The sequence below is a fragment of the Nothobranchius furzeri genome, chromosome 2 (assembly GCF_043380555.1).
Source record: "Nothobranchius furzeri strain GRZ-AD chromosome 2, NfurGRZ-RIMD1, whole genome shotgun sequence".
NCBI classification, from domain to species: Eukaryota; Metazoa; Chordata; class Actinopteri; order Cyprinodontiformes; family Nothobranchiidae; genus Nothobranchius; species Nothobranchius furzeri.
Window position 1 is genome coordinate 51049984 of NC_091742.1, and position 14134 is coordinate 51064117.

The following is a 14134-nucleotide window of genomic DNA, read 5'->3' on the forward strand; positions in this document are numbered from 1 at the left end:
TGAAAGGAGATAAAGTTGAGGAGAGTGGTGGTTTGTGTTTCTGCGCTTCTCTCACCTATATTGATGTTACTTGGGAAACTCGAACCCGAACCCAAGCATATCCCCAGTAAACTGGTGTAGAGGATGGCGAAGATCCGCTGCATATTTCCTGTTGCATTGGCGAAGAAGGGAAAAAGAGCCGAAATCCACGCATATGGTTTGTCCGTGTGTGTGTGTGTGAGTTTGTGCGTGCGGAGTCAGGTCCTCACCGCTGGGATAATAATAAAACAGCCTCCGGTTTGATGGAGCAGCATCCGAACCGACGCGGATTCAGCAGCGAGACAATGAGCGCAATGGCGAGAGAAGAGGCGCCTCTCTCTCTCTCTCTCTCTCTCTCTCTCTCTCTCTCTCTCTCTCTCTCTCTCTCTCTCTCTCTCTCTCTCTCTCTCTCTCTCTCTCTCTCTCTCTCTCTCTCTCTCTGATGACGCTCTGCTCTAGAAGACGGAGAAAGACTTCAGCATCAACAAGCACGCTGCAAGAAATAATGCCCATCTCCAAAAAGTGTCCACACTCATTTCATTCGATTTTGTCTCATTTATAAATTACTTCCAGGAAAAATAAATGTCGGACGCATGTGCAACAAGCCGAAAGCACAAATACGCACTAGGAAAATTATAGGTTGAGCCCAAATGATGCTTTGCGCAAAGAAGAAATAGGCCTTTCTCATTCTGTGAAAGACTCGCACTTCCATATAAAAGAAAAAGAAACATTTTCTCACTGATTACTTGTCTAATGACTTGCAGAATGGAGAGGTTTTTTTTTTGAGCGTGCACACTCAGAGTGCATGCAACGTCTCTCGGGAGACGCACGGCTTATTATTCAGAATACATCCGTTCACCTCTGCTGCAGAAAGTTTATTATAGCAGCACTAGGCTTATTGCCACCCCCCCCCCCCCCCCCACACACACACACACACACAAACACGCGCGCGCACACACACGTCTCATATTTTTACAGTGAAGAGAAAGGACTTAGAACCAGTACTGGAACCAGCCAGTCCGGGCGATCCTTTGTGGTATCAGGTTCTGGTGTGATGTAAATAATATATACAATCACCTGTAGAGCGCAGGTGTGTTAACAAGGGCTGTGTTCCTCCCTGCAAACCCTCCTGTGTTTTATCAGTAATTATGCTAATGAGCAGAAGTTAATGTAAAATGGAATGCAGCCCTTTGTAGTGCCTTCCTCACACAATTGCTGTGAAACAGGCTCAGCTGTCATGGTTCTGACTAATCAGCCGTCCTAATATATTTATTTATCAGTGTCAAATTCAAACCATTGTTTCCTGCTTCAAGTCGTTTTTCTGTGTGATTCACAAAATCTTTTAATTTAGTAAACATTCATCCTGGATTTCTTTTACAGCTAAATTGGCTCTAACTCTGCAGAACACACTTTCAGATCCGACTAACACAGTTTTGCATTTCACAGATGTTTCCTGAATAAAATACTTTTCTGACAATTCTGTAACTGTCATGGTCTGTGTCTGTGTCTCTTTGTGTTCCTCTCGTGTCCCCTGGTCTTCAGCCCTCCAGATATTCCCTCTCAGGTCCTGTGTTCCTTCAGTCTCCCCACCATAATTTCCATAGGTCTATTATTCCAGTTGTGGGTGTGTGTGTGTGTGTGTGTGTGTGTGTGTGTGTGTGTGTGTGTGTGTGTGTGTGTGTGTGTTTATGCCCTCCTCCAGCTAGGTGTGTGTGTGTGTGTGTGTGTGTGTGTGTGTGTGTGTCCTTTCCCAGTTAGGTCTGGTGTCCTCTCCTGCTCCTCCTCCCTGATTAGTTATCACTTTCACCTGGTTCTCTCCCCTCACACCATGCAGCTCATCATCCTCCCATTATGCCCCAGTGTATTTAAGCCCTGTCTCGTCTCGGTGTCTTGTCGGTCCATTGTTGTTTTTCATGTCAGCGTTTTCTGGCGCTCTGTGTGAGCCTTTTTATCTCGTCCCCAGACTTTGTGCTCTAAGTGAGCTTTCGGTGTCCAGTGCTCCAGGACTTTTGGATTTTTGGCTCGCAGCCTTTTGGATTTATTTTTGTTGTCATCCTACAAATAAAAGGATTTATTCTTTACATCAACTCCTGCCTCGAGTCATCCTGGGTATCTGCATTTTTGGGTCCTAACCATCCCCTTAACGTGACAGTAACGAGATGATTAAGGGAACTCAAACTTAAAGGGTTTTACTCAAGAAGCATCAGAAACATGATCTTCCAACTGGTTTGTTGCAAGGTTTAAAATGACATAAACTTGTGTGTTTTTATTCTGTTCCATTTCATCCTGGTGTGTTGTTTTACCCACTGATGTGAGCCATCTATCAGTTTGTTTTATCTTGTTGGCAAGTCTCATGGGGATGGAGGTTTTTACAACAAACACAGCGCCTTAGGCGAGTTACACCAAAGACAGGTAGCTGGTTTATCACAGGGCTAAAACACACACACACACACACACACACACACACACACACACACACACACACACACACCTGCACATTTTGCTCACGGCTTATTCACCGTCTGCGTTCGAAGTTTTATGTAGAACCATTTCAGTTTTTGGACTTTCAGAGGAAACCAAAGCTCCTGGAGAAGACAAATGGAGGAGATGCAAACAACAGGTCAAAGGTTACAACGAACCAACAACCTTTTTGTCAGCCACATTATTACAGTTCCTAAACATTTGTCCAAACAGAAAGCGCATTTTCAAAACTCTTTATTTGATGCTTTTTAGCCGTCCCGTTAACACATTTTATGTCATTTTCACACAAAAAGCAGTTAGTCAGCATGTTTCTACAAAGCTTACATTTTCTGAACAGATAAGCTACACCCACCACCAGAATGACAGATCAGTTTAAGTTGTATTTACTCATGGAAACACACAGCACTTACAATTAAACAACCGTAGCTAGGGATGGGTACCTTTGATATTTGAATCGATCCGGTACTAATTCCCGGTACCTACGAATCGATACCGGTACTTAACGGTACCAATTTTCGATACTTTTGAGTGTTTAATATTTTTAATTCTCTTTTATAATTAAATATATATTTTTCTCAATATATAACCATATTTGATAAATATCACGATAAATAACATACAACTGTTTGTATTTTAACATCGTCCTTGTAGTTTTATAAGCTGATAATTAAACTGAAGCAAACATCTTTACTGTGAACTAAATTTACTGTGTATCTTCATTCCTTTTGCCGTCGTTTTTCAATTGATTTTTCTTACTGGGAAGTTAGAATTTCCGAGGAGAACGCGAAAGCACCATTAGATGATAACAATGGTGGCGTAGGAAGCTAACATATCAAGCTAACGTTATCTTAAACAGTTTATTTAACTGCTGGAGCAGATTTAAACGATGATGCCTCACACTTAAATCGTTGTCGCTGGTTTCATCTTCACCCAATCACCCGTCGCATTTAGGAGAGTGAAGCCAAACTTTAGAGCTCGTTCATGTTCTTCTAGTCGGAAATTCGGAGCTCCGAGGAGAAAGTGAATGCACCAGTAGTGAAACGGAAGCTAACAAATCAACTAACGTTATCTTAAAAATTTTATTTTATTTACCTACCGGAGCAGATTAAGATTGTTGTCGCTGGTTTCATCATCACCCACTTACCCATCACATTTAGTGTAGTGGACCCAAGCTTTAGCTTTCGTTCTTTCTACCATGCTGCTCTGTTTACAACTGGCTCGCAGCGACCGATGACATAACGCTCTTGCGCATGCGCAGCTGTCTAGGCACGTTCTCGTTGTGAAGGACGGGTGCCGAAACGAAGCACCGTTTCGAATTAAGTGAATCGGTGCTCGATCGGTACTGTGGAATTCGGTCGGTACCTTAAAAAGTACCGAATTCGGTACCCATCCCTAGCTACAGTGTGAAACCTCTACTTCTAAAATAATATCAGCTCAAAACAAGCTGCTATTTAACAATTATAGAAGTCATTGACACACAGCTGATTTATGTAGGGTAAAGAGTTAACCACTACACAGACTGGATTTCAGAGGCAAGTGTTGAAGGTGTATCGCATTCGATGGCATCAGATGAAGTGCTGACGAAAGCGTGGCCTAATCCCAAAGATCAATGAGAATAGATAATTTTATATTTTCTCTTTCCACATTTCATGTAAGTATTTTTGTTAATGTGTTTTGTGTCATCTCATTAATTTTCTATGCTGGCTCTTATGTCTCACAGACATGTTGTTCACTGTTAGCAATAAAGTAAAGCCTGCAGTAAAGGGAAAAAACAACGGATTTGTTTTTTTTCCTGGAAGAATTCAGGATGTGAACATTGGATGTGGACATGCGGTTTCCAACATAGAAACACTGTGTAAAAATGGTTGATTGCATACGTTTGTGTAGATTGTCAGTCGTCTGATTGTGAGGGGTTTGGTGTAAACATGTTTTGCTTGCAGATACCAGCAAAACTGAAAGACTAGTTTTTATAAAACCAACGATCACCAGTATTCTGAAACCTGGTGCACTTAGACTGACTGCACAGACATTGAGAAATCAAAACATGTATTACTGTTTGACAGAATAATTTCATTTTTTGTCAGATATACCAGTGTTTTGGTAAAGCTAGTGTGCACAGAGAAAGATGTAATATATCTAGAAATGAAAAACAAAATGTGTTTTTGAGAAAAAGAAAAGAACCATAAGGCCAGTTGTGATTTGTAGGTGGGTGTCTGTGATAAGTGTTTATGTTAGTGATTAAAAAATGTAACTAAGCAGAAAAATTGAGGAAATGTGTGTTTCGTTGATTATTTCTTGTTTATTATTTTTGGCAATGAGGGAGCCCATCTACCTCCAGACCCTTGGTCTCCTGCTGCTAAAAGAATGAATGGGAGTTTATGGGCTCAAACGTTATTTTCTGAACCCGTTTAATGTGTGCCATGGATTTCACATGATGTCCGTGACTGTTAAAGACACATTTCGATACCAAGAAAGCGCTTATTTTTTACAGGCGGCACTAGTTACTCTAGGTTTTGTGGGAAAAGACGTAGAGGATTGCCAATGCTCGTCTCACCAAATTGACGTCATCAAAGCAGACAAGGAGAGAAAGAAAAATGGCTGAGTTTTGTGAGCTTCCATATCGGCTGAAAGATGGAGCATTGAACGTGGAGAAAACCTCTATAAATCTGACCATGTGGTAAGTAGCAGCTACGCTGGGGGAGAAGTTTCTGTGGTGACATCATATAAGGAGCCTGAGTCACGCCAATCTAGTTCTGGACCACGGGTCACCCAGAAGAATGAAAAAATGAATGAAAGTCAATGAGGCTAACAACGCTAATTTCTAATCCTGTTTGTTTTGTGCCATGGATTTCACATATGATGTCCGTGAAATTTAAAGATGCATTTTGATGCCAAGAAAGCGCTTATTTTTGAACGGGGGCAAAAGTTATTTTAGATTTTTGTGTGAAAATATGGGCGAAAGTGGCACAGGAGTGCTTGCCCCGTATTCGGGAGGTTGCAGGTTCAGGCTAATCTTCAGGCTGTCACTGTTGTTGTTGTGTCCTTGGGCAAGACACTTAACCCACCTTACCTGCTGGTTGTGTTCAGAGGCACTGGTGGCACCTGTGTACGGAAGACTCGCCTTTGTTAGTGTGCCCCAAGGCAGCTGTAGCTAAAATGTAGCTCATCATCACCAGGGTGTGAATGTGTGTGTGAATGGGTGAATGACTGATTGTGTTGTAAAGTGCCGTGAGGGGTTCCAGGACTGTAGAAGGTGCTATATCAAATACAAGCCATTTACCATTTTAACCTAATACGTCCAGGACTCCAAATGGACATCACCAAAGTGACGCCATCGAACCAGACATGGAGAAAAACAAAGGGAAAATGGCTGTAAGTTCAGCAAACTTCAAATCCTTCCTTTAGGAGGAAACAACCACCATAAATCTGGCCATGTGGTAAGTAGCAGCTACGCTAGGGGAGAAGACATTCTGTAGTGACGTCATATATGCTATGTACTGGTCTGATTTGTAGTCCTGCTAATTATGAACTATTACAAGCTGATAAATCAGTGCAATGTGGATCGGGTGGCAGACCAAGGCGGGAGCGTTGGCGGTCTGATCCCCGGGCAAGAAAACTGGTTTTTGGGACGTCACCTCGCTGGCGGGGAAGGAGCAGGAGCTTGTGGCAGAAGTTGAGCGATACCGGCTAGATATAGACGGACTCACCTCGACACATAGCATTGGCTCTGGAACCCAAGTCCTTGAGAGGGGTTGGACACTCTCCTTTGCTGGAGTTGCTCCGAGTGAGAGGCGGAGGGCTGGGGTTGGCTTTTTGTTAGCCCCAAGACTCTCTGCCTGTGTGTTGGGGTTTACCCCGGGGGACGAGTGGGTAGCTACCCTGCACCTTCGGGTCGGGGAACAGATCCTGACTGTTGTTTGTGCTTAAGGGCCAAATATCAGTTCAGAGTACCCACCCTTTTTGGAGTCCCTGGGACGATTGCTAGATAGTGCTCCATCAGGGGACTCCATTGTCCTGCTGGGGGACTTCAATGCTCACGTGGGCAATGACAGCTTGACCTGGAGGGGTGTGATTGGGAGGAACGGCCCGCCTGATCTGAACTCAAGTGGTGTTTTGTTATTGGACTTCTGTGCAAGCCGCAGTTTGGCCATAACGAACACCATGTTCGAACATAAGGATGCCCATCGGTACACTTGGTACCAGGGCAGCTTAGGTCACAGGTCGATGATAGACTTTGTTGTCGTATCATCTGACCTGCGGCCGTATGTTTTGGACACCCGAGTGAAGAGACGAGCGGAGCTGTCACCACCTGGTGGTGAGTTGGATCAGATGTCAGGGGAAGATGCCACGTAGACCTGGCAGACCCAAACGCAAAGTGAGGGTCTGCTGGGAACACCTGGCAGAAGAACCTGTTAAGACGGTCTTCAACTCCCACCTCCGGCAGAGCTTTAGCCACGTCCCAAGAGCAGTGGGGGACATTGACTCCGAGTGGGCCTTGTTCCACTCTGCGATTGTTGAGGCGGCTGTTGCTAGCTGTGGTCGCAAGGTGGCCGGTGCCAGTCGTGGTGGCAACCTCCGTACCCGCTGGTGGACACCAGAGGTTCGGGGAGCCGTCAGGCTGAAGAAGGAGGCCTACAGGGCGTGGCTGGTCTGTGGGTCTCCGGAGGCAGCAGACAGGTACCGGATGGCCAAGCGGGGTGCAGCAGTGGCAGTTGCCGAGGCAAAATCTCGGGCGTGGGAGGTGTTTGGTGAGGCTATGAAGAAAGACTATCGATCAGCTCCAAAGAGGTTCTGGTAAACTGTCCGGCGCCTCAGAAGAGGAAGGCAGCAACTCGCTCACAATGTTTACAGTGGGGATGGGGAGCTGCTGACGTCAACTGGGGCTATAGTCGGACGGTGGAAGGAATACTTTGAGGAGCTCCTCAATCCCACCTATGCACGGAGGAACCAGAGCCGGGAGACCTGGGGATGGACTGTCCAATCTCGGGGGCAGAAGTTGCTGAGGTAGTAAAACAACTACACAGCGGCGGAGCCCCGGGGGCGGATGAGGTTCGTTCTGGGTATCTCAAGGTTATGGATGTTGTAGGACTGTCATGGTTGACACGTCTCTGCAACATTGCGTGGTCATCGGGGGCAGTTCCTGTGGAGTGGCAGACCGGGGTGGTGGTCCCCATTTTTAAGAAGGGTGACCTGAGGGTGTGTTCCAACTATAGGGGGATCACACTCCTCAGCCTCCCTGGAAAGGTCTACGCCAAGGTACTGGAGAGGAGGGTCTGATCGATAGTTGAATCTCAGATTGAGGAGGAGCAATGTGGTTTTCGTCCTGGCCGTGGAACTGTGGACCAGCTCTATACCCTTGCAAGGGTGATGGAGGGGGCATGGGAGTTTGCCCAACCAATCCACATGTGTTTTGTGGATTTGGAGAAGGCTTATGACTGTGTCCCCAGGGGCACCCTGTGGGGGACGCTCCAGGAGTATGGGGTGGGTGGCTTTCTGTTAAGGGCCATTCAGTCCCTTTACCAGAGGAGCGTGAGTTTGGTCTGCATAGCCGGTAGTAAGTCGGACCTGTTGCCAGTGAGGGTTGGACTCCTTCAGGGCTGCCCTTTGTCACCGGTTCTGTTCATTACCTTTATCGACAGAATTTCTAGGCGCAGCCGTGGTGTGGAGTGTGTCGAGTTTGGTGGCAGGAGAATCTTGTCGCTGCTTTTTGCAGATGATGTGGTCCTCCTAGCTTCATCCAGCTCTGACCTTCAGCTCTTGCTGGGTAGGTTCGCGGCCGAGTGTGAAGCGGCCACCTCCAAATCTGGAGACCATGGTTCTCGACCGGAAAAGGGTGGCTTGCCAACTCCAGGTCGGGGGAGAGGTCCTACCTCAAGTGGATGAGTTTAAGAATCCAGGGTCTTGTTCACGAGTGAGGGTAGGAGGGATCAGGAGATTGACAGGTGGATTGGTTCAGCATCTGTAGGGTTGCGGGCGCTGAGCCAATCTGTCGTGGTGAAGAGGGAGCTGAGCCAGAAAGCCAGGCTCTCGATTTACCGGTCGATCTACGTCCCAATCCTCACCTATGGTTATGAGATTTGGGTAATGACCGAAAGAACGAAATCGCGGATACAAGCGTCCAAAATGAGTTTCCTCCGTAGGGTGGCCGGGCTCAGCCTTAGACATAGGGTGAGGAGCTCGGACAATCGGGAGGGACTCGGACTAGAACCGCTGCTCCTCCGGATGGAAAGGAGCCAGTTGAGGTGGTTTGGGCATCTGGTCAGGATGCCTCCTGGATGCCTCCCTGGGAAGGTGTTTCGGGCATGTCCTGCCGGCAGGAGGCCCCCGGGTCGACCCAGGACACGTTGGAGAGGTTACATCTCCAATCTGGTCCGGGAACGCTTTGGGGTCCTGCCGGAGGAGCTGGTGGAGAAGGCAGAGGAGAGGACGGTCTGAAGCTCCCTAGTTGGGATGCTGCCCCCGCGATCCGGACCCGGATAAGTGGAGGAAGACGACGATAAGATGATAAATCTGAAAATTCGTGGCAGGTGTATTCGAAACACCCATAATTCATTTTCATTTAAATTTCTGCCAAAGTTAAAAAGCTTATTTTGCTACTGACTTTTGTTCGGTGTCATTTGTTTGACTGAAGTCTGCCAATGTGCCTTTATTTCTTCAGTAATACTGGATTCTGGGACATCTGGATGAAATTCTGCAGATAGAATCCAGTTAATGTCATGTTTTAGGGAAGATGTTTGAACCACGACATGCACAAAATTAGCACACAACACAAGGTAAGTGAAATTATAACAAACTGTTTATTTTAATAATAACTTATGGTAAAGCAGAAAGCAGAGAGCCTAGGAGGGGGAGAGGTCAGGTCTGGAGGTGGTGGCTAAGCCAGCAAGGAGATCCAAGGGTTCCTCGAGGAGAACGAGCTCGGGTGTGGAACTCGGGAGACTCAGGAGATCATGTCTGGATGGGGTCAGGTGAGCGATGGAGAGCAAGTCAGTCGGGTGGAGGAGTGAGGTGTGGTCCAGGGGTGAGATCAGTGTAATTATTGATGGAGAGGTGAAGGTTGAAGCAGCTTTCGTGGAAGAAAGGTGAGAGACAGTGGTCAAAAAAGCAAAAAAGGAAATTATGTTGATGAAAGAAATAGGAAATGCGAATGGGGTGGGCATTCATGAAAACAAGTTGTTGGTGCATTCTGCGTCAATCAATGACATCACTCACAACGCAGCAGTCGCCATGTCCTGACGTCCTATTCTTACAGGGCCAAGCTGTAAATGGAGACACGACAGCTGAGAAGACTGGACCTTAAAAGGAACTCCGGCTATGACGTGTATGCCCTAATAAGCCACAATTTTTCTGTTGTACCAAACTATGTTGTTAGAAACACACAAAATATTGCTGTTTATGTATTTAGTGCATTTTTTGACATACGTCAACGTCATGTTTTCTGCACCAATGCACTCTGGGGGCGATGATGTATATTGGTTGTGCTTGGAATAATAGGTATTGACGCTATTGTTTGTTTATGTGCTCACCGTATTAATAATTGAGTAAAATGCCGCATTGTGCTGCTTTTGGATGTAATTTCCAGTCAGAGGGCAACAAGGGGAGTGATGTGAGTTTACACAGCTTTCCCACTGGCAAGAAGAGAAGAAAGCAGTGGGAAGATGCCTGTGGACGGACACAACTTCCCAAAGATCCGCGGCTGTGTTCCCATCATTTTTCTCCTGATGCGTTTGAGGCTTATAGTCGACCACAACTACTTAAAGAGCTCACCAGAGTGGCTGGGTATAAGAGAAGGCTGAAACTAAATGCTTTACTGAACTTTTTCCCACACAAGGAGCCTAAACGCCCTCGCAGAGACGAGAGACGCTGGACGCTCTCCTGAGCCGACAACCCGCTCCTGCAGCTGCCGCTTCTGTGACGTACAGCGAACCATCGGACACGCCACTCATCACGGATGAAGCTGAACGTTCACCTCTCCCGTCAGTAAAACAAGCAGTAAGTGTAGCAATACAGTGTTCTCCAAATATATAATATCTGCAAAAATGATTAAAGTCATTTCATTGAATATCCTAATCATCTATAAAGCACACGACAGCTCTGGATGCTAAAATTCTCCTAAATCATTCATAATTGAATAAGTTTGATCACACGATAATTTACCGTTAACTTCTGCTGACAAAAATGTGAGCTCTTGACGACAAACTCTCCCTCCCGGTTACCACGGAGACACATTAGCCGCACATTCACCACCGGTTTTGTCCTGCTCTCGCTTCATCCTGCCCTTCTTGCTCTTCATTTTGATGCTTTTTTGTGAAACATGGTCAGTGATGTCCTCATTAATGTTTCACTCTGGTTCAAATTGAAATGGCTAAACAGATGACATGTTGATGTCTCTGAACAGTCACTACAGGGTCCCAAAGCCAGCCGGTGCAACCGAGGTACAACCATATGACGTCACTACCCAGAGTGCAGTGCAACGCTAACAACAATGGCGACCTACGAGTTAAACTATTTTTAACAAATCTTATAAAAATGAAGACATTAAGAAGGTCTTTAACACCATTTTAATATAACTGACACTAACATTTATCTTTTAAGACCCACAAGGTTTTGTAACCTGGGTTCCTTTTTAAGATCTCCCGATCAATTCCCCCTTCGCTGCATTTACCCTGAAGTTCTGGTAAAGGAAATGCCCCTAATGCTCACTTAAAAAGAGTATCAGAAGTGGTGGCCCCCACCTAAATCCAACCCCTTAATGCTGAGTCAATTGGGGTGTTACGGGTACAACCTGAAGACCTGGAAATTCAGCCAGAACACAGCAGTAAAACAGTAAAGGTTTTTTTGTTTGTTTTTATTTAAAATGTGGGAGAATCAGGGAATCGCAGAAGATTCTAACTGGAGACGGAGCAGCATGTGCTGCGATGACCGGGAGAGGGGGTGGGACTGTCTCGGTGCCAGCTATGGGAGCTCCTCTTCGGTCTGTGGATTCAACTCCTCTCCTCAAATTGACACAGACAATTAGTACAGCCCACAGAAGTTCAAGTATCTAAAATCCAATGTCAGAGTGAGGTACAGGCAAGGTCATAGACAAAAATGCAGAAGTCAGCAATACTTATCAGGGGGTTGAGCAGGGATCAGTAGTCAAAGTTCAGAGCCAAGGTCGGGGTCCAGATAGGCGAGACAATCCGTGAGGGGCAAGGCAGGCAGAATCCGTGGACAGAAAACGTGGTCAAAAGTCAAAAGGCTTGGTTGAAAATATCGCTAGAGTCTCTACTGGCACAAGGCTGTCGACAGTCTGGCAGGGAGACAGAGCCTGAGATTTGCTTAAAAGGAGGAGTGCACACGTGAAGCAAGGAGACAGGCAGGCAGGGCTCAGGTGAACTGGGTGAAGCTGATTAACAGGAGGACTGGCAGAAAGGAAAAAACAAACATGACAGGCATGGCAGAACAACGTGGATTCATTACATGGAGAGGCATAGGGTCCCATTCCTTTGAAAGTCTTTGGAATGACCCGGCCATGGATTTGAACCCACAATCTCCCTTAGGGTAGACACTCATACCACTAGGACACTGAGCTGGCCGAGTGGTATGATCATGAAAATAACAAGAGTCAGGACATTTTTAAACATAAAAGGCAAACATGATGTATAATTTACTCGCTACGCATATTTACCTTTGAAAAGCACATGTTTTGAAAAATATGAGGCCATCAAGCAAAGACCTTCAACCTCAAAATTAGAATTTATAGTTGATGTTGAGCTTCATATGCAGGCTTGTGTGTGCATCCATTTGTGTGTCATGTCGTCTGTTTTTAAAGCTGCAAAGGCAAGTCTGAAAAACAAGCTAGCTTTTAAACATAACCACTGTTAACCTTAGGCCACCTGCCACAGTAAACAAGATAGTGCTAAACACCAGCCGCTGTTTTCTCTGTCCCAATGTCTTTTGTTGTCTGTGACCTCAAATGGTGTACACATAATCAGTGGAGGACCCAGGGAAGCGGCTTGGTTTGGTGAGACCGACAACCTGATGGTCCAATAGTTGGATTTGGGACAGAGCCGTGTTATTGGCTGAGGTTTTTAGACAAATGCAAGAGAACCGCCACAGTTTATGTTTCTTAAACTCTAGAGCATTGTTCAGAGGCATGAAAGAAATGTCTATTTTAGTTTGTAGATGTGCCATTGTAGCTTTAATGGGAGCTTTGGTTGACTGTGCAGGAATAAAACAGAGAAATATCTGTCTGCAGCTATGAAATTCACATCAACAGAAGTGATAATGAGCCATAAAATGTCTGGAGACTCAGGTGGTTTTTGATTTTCTCCTGAAAAATCAAGAAAAATGCTGCTAAAAGATTCTCCTGTCCTACAAACATCTTCCTCTGTCTGAGTTTTAACATAAAGGTTCTCCCTGAATTGTCCTATTAATTCATATAGTATAACGCGGTTGTAGCAAGCAAAACAATGTGTGAAGATGTATTTCTTTTTAATGTAATTTTAGGATGTATGGTAGCATTCCTACAACCAAAGTGGTCTCTTCCATTTAAATATGACATGTTTTTGGGTTGGACTCGCTGGAGCTCTGGATTACTGATCAGAACACCACACAACTGCTGCTTGAACTTCAACAAGGCTCTGCTAACGTGTTCTCTTGGCTTGTTATTTGTGCTACCTGTTGATTTGATTGCACACCACTTGTTGACTGACAGACGGACAATGTGGAAGTTTACCAGCCTTGAGCAAATGCCAGGTATTAGCATAGGATCAATGAGAGGGAGTCTGACCCTGTCTCAGTTCAGGCCTCTCAGCCTTCATTAGGATGAGTTATTGACATGTAGTTTAATTACTTGTCCCACAGATGATTTAGCAGGTCTGACTAAAGAGGAAACATCCTTTTTAGGAACCTGAAGAAAACTGGAAACCCACATATGCCTTTTCGTTTCTTAAGGATTCCAGTGGCTTAGGCTTGAGCAACTTTTTCAGTGAAGACCTAAACGTTTGAGTCTACAACACAATCACATTAGTTTGCATTACTCATCAAAGCTTTCTTCTTGTTTGGTATGTACACCTAGGCAGGGCAGCTTTATTTGCACAGCATGTTTCAAACACAAAGGGAATCCAATGTGCTTTACAGACGCAACGACAGCAAACAGTAAATCAAACAAAGAAATGTAGATATTCATTTAACAGATAAAAGTCAAAGGGGTAGCAGTTATAGCGCAGAAAGTGCAGCATAAGAAACAGTTATTCAAAGATGGATGAATACATGAAGGTTTTTCATCTGTAGTGAAATGTTTCTAGAGTTGGGGCACGTGGAAGCTGATTCCATCTGTGTGCAGAAGAAGGTGCTTTTATAGGACACACCATGCCGGCATATTGGCGTAATATTACTGCAATGGTATGTCTATAAATGCGCCATGCCAGCATGGCGTTGCGCGAATATTGCGGCATTCGTTCCGCCTCGCTTGGTAGTAATATTGCCGCATCAGCCCCTCGCCTCTGACGGATAAACGCATGTCAGCCCCGCTAATCCCTTTGGAGCGACTGTGGGAGAAACCCCCCCCCCGTAAAAGAGGGTGGTCGCGTTAGTCACGTGTACTGCGTGCTGGGTGCCGGCGGGAAGGAAAGCCGGCTGGACGGATGCA

At 45.5% G+C, this 14134-nt stretch overlaps 1 protein-coding gene across 1 annotated transcript in view; it reads right to left on the reverse strand.

Moving 5' to 3' along the window:
- Nucleotides 1–380, reverse strand: part of gria1a (glutamate receptor, ionotropic, AMPA 1a) — a gene marked incomplete in the record, with an annotated part of 156820 nt that extends 156440 nt beyond the window's left edge. Inside the window, 1 exon segment of the mRNA XM_070546355.1 lies at nt 56–380. Coding sequence (XP_070402456.1) covers nt 56–143 — 88 coding nt within the window.
- Nucleotides 381–14134: the final 13754 nt, after the last annotated feature.